General features: G+C 43.2%; 1 protein-coding gene across 1 annotated transcript in view; it reads left to right on the top strand.

Annotated features, from left to right (window-relative positions):
* adck2 (aarF domain containing kinase 2) overlaps positions 1–2,199 on the top strand; it is a 7,385-nt gene continuing 5,186 nt past the window's right edge. The window contains exons 1-2 of the mRNA XM_015400237.1: positions 1–1,237; positions 1,999–2,145. Coding sequence (XP_015255723.1) covers positions 350–1,237; positions 1,999–2,145 — 1,035 coding nt within the window. The 5' untranslated portion in view covers positions 1–349. The remainder of the gene's footprint in view (positions 1,238–1,998; positions 2,146–2,199) is intronic.

The following is a 2,199-nucleotide window of genomic DNA, read 5'->3' as shown; positions in this document are numbered from 1 at the left end:
CCGGAAGTGAGCTGTCATTGTAACGTTTTCACTGGTAGCTCTGTTCTCCCTGGAAATGAATATTTTTAGATGTTCATTGGCGCCAATTGGACCATGAAATGCGCTTTTTGTCCGCAACGGGAGGAGATATTCACCACAGCAGCTACTCTGCAGATAAGTAAAGTCACAACAGAGAGAAATCTCCCTGAATTTGGCTCCAGTGCTTTGTTTTGAGTTGGGATACCCCTAATACAGTCACGGGTTTTTATGAGACAGACATATTTTCTACGTTTTGGCTCGTCCCGGTGCTTTTATTACAGGACAGGAGCGGATGTGGAGCCTCGCGCCGAGCTAACGGCTCCCTGACAGGATGGCCATGATGGTGTTTGGAGCCAGAGGGATGCTGGTCAGCCTCAGGTCGACTCTGCAAACAGCAGGCTCCTTCAGCAGATGGAGGCTCATGCAGAATCAGGGGAAATGTTTTCTAAAAAGGCGGCAGATTCTCACCCACATACCCAAGGTCACATTGCTGTGTTGGGGAGCTGTCAATGCTTCATCCTTTGCAGCCAGGTGCCAAGAAGCAACTCTGTCACCCAAACCAGCAGACAGGAAGTCTCTTGCAAAAGTCCAAGTCCATAAAGTGATATTCTTTATCCGCCTCAGCCTGCGTGCTCTGGTTCTTCTCTTTAAATTTGGCCCCCTTCTTCTCCTTTCCCCCTTGGCCCTGATCTCCACCCACTGTGCTTCTTACTGGTTGGAGGCTCTGCTGTGGGTGACTGAGACCTCTGGGCCTACATTTATCAAGCTGGGGCAATGGGCCAGCACCAGGCGGGACATCTTCTCCAAAGAGTTTTGTGAACGCTTCTCCAGGCTCCATGTAAAGGTGCGCCCTCACCCCTGGGCCCACACCAAGGAGTGCCTGCGCAGGGCCTTTGGAGAGAGCTGGAGAAGAGTCCTGGTGTTTGACAGCAAGGAGCCTGTGGGCTCAGGATGTGTTGCACAGGTGTACAGAGGCTGGGCCAGGGTAGACCAGGTGGAAGACCCGTCCTTCCAGTTGATTGTAGAGGAGATGGAGAGGGAAGACATGCTGGAAGCCTGGGAGATCCCTGGCCTCGCAGGTGCAGCTGGGGTTCTGAGGCAGCTGTGGAAGGGGAGGAAAGAGGAGGAAGACGGATATAATAAGGAGAAGATCTGTGCAGAACAGCAGCCTGGGGAGAGCAGCAATGAGAAGGAGCGCCTGATACCTGTGGCAATCAAGGTGAGGTTCACCATAAGACATTAACCGTGCCTTGGACGAGGATGATCACTCCAATAAACAATAAAAAATAACATTTTATTTCATGACAACCACATATTTCTGTTTTTTAATTGGACTGACAAAATTACATTCTTAATGTGATGAATAGAGGGAACATATAAAGCGTTTTAGGGCTGCGCATATTGATTATTCTAACCTATTGATGTTTTTTACTTTTATGATTTTGAATCTAAAAAGAAATTCATTTAGTAAACTAACATTTCTAAATAAAGAAAATATTTGGAACAGAAAAAAAATCTTTTAGTGTACATCTCAGATAAACTACAAATGCTAAAAATATATGTATATACACACAAATTTTATTTATTATAATTATTTTACCTTTAATGTAAAAATCCTATATATTTATGTTTATAAATTTTTATATATTTGGTCTCAATAACTGATCTAACTGGGTTATTCTCTCTGGAAATTCTATATTTAGTTTTAGTTTTTTGACCAAAGATAAGTGTTTAAGTCAGTACTGTGTAGAAACACCATTGCACACTTTGTTTACCAATTAGGTGACTTCTGAAGGTAACTATCCTCTTTTGAAAAACATCTAGCTTTTTTTTCCTTATCACACTTACAGAATACATTGTATTGTTCTGTCATTTCAATTTACAATAAAATAGATTGAAGTATGTTGTTTTGTTACAAAATTGGAAAACAATTTCTTTTTAAGGAAGCTGCATATTCCTCTCCTCTCATGTGCTCATTAGGTGGTCCATCCAGGCGTCAGGAGGCAGGTGGAGATCGACTTGCTGCTGATGAAAGCAGGCAGCTGGCTTCTGCACTGCATACCTGGACTCAAGTGGCTCAGTATGTTTGAAGTCGTCGAGGAGTTTGAGAAACTAATGACCAAGCAGGTACTTTCATTAGCATTTATACTGCTTCCTGTTTAGTTTACTTTATTAGACTAA

The sequence above is a fragment of the Cyprinodon variegatus genome, unplaced genomic scaffold, assembly GCF_000732505.1.
Source record: "Cyprinodon variegatus isolate N-32 unplaced genomic scaffold, C_variegatus-1.0 Scaffold1085, whole genome shotgun sequence".
Classification (NCBI taxonomy): Eukaryota; Metazoa; Chordata; class Actinopteri; order Cyprinodontiformes; family Cyprinodontidae; genus Cyprinodon; species Cyprinodon variegatus.
This window is presented reverse-complemented; position numbering and strand designations above follow the sequence as displayed.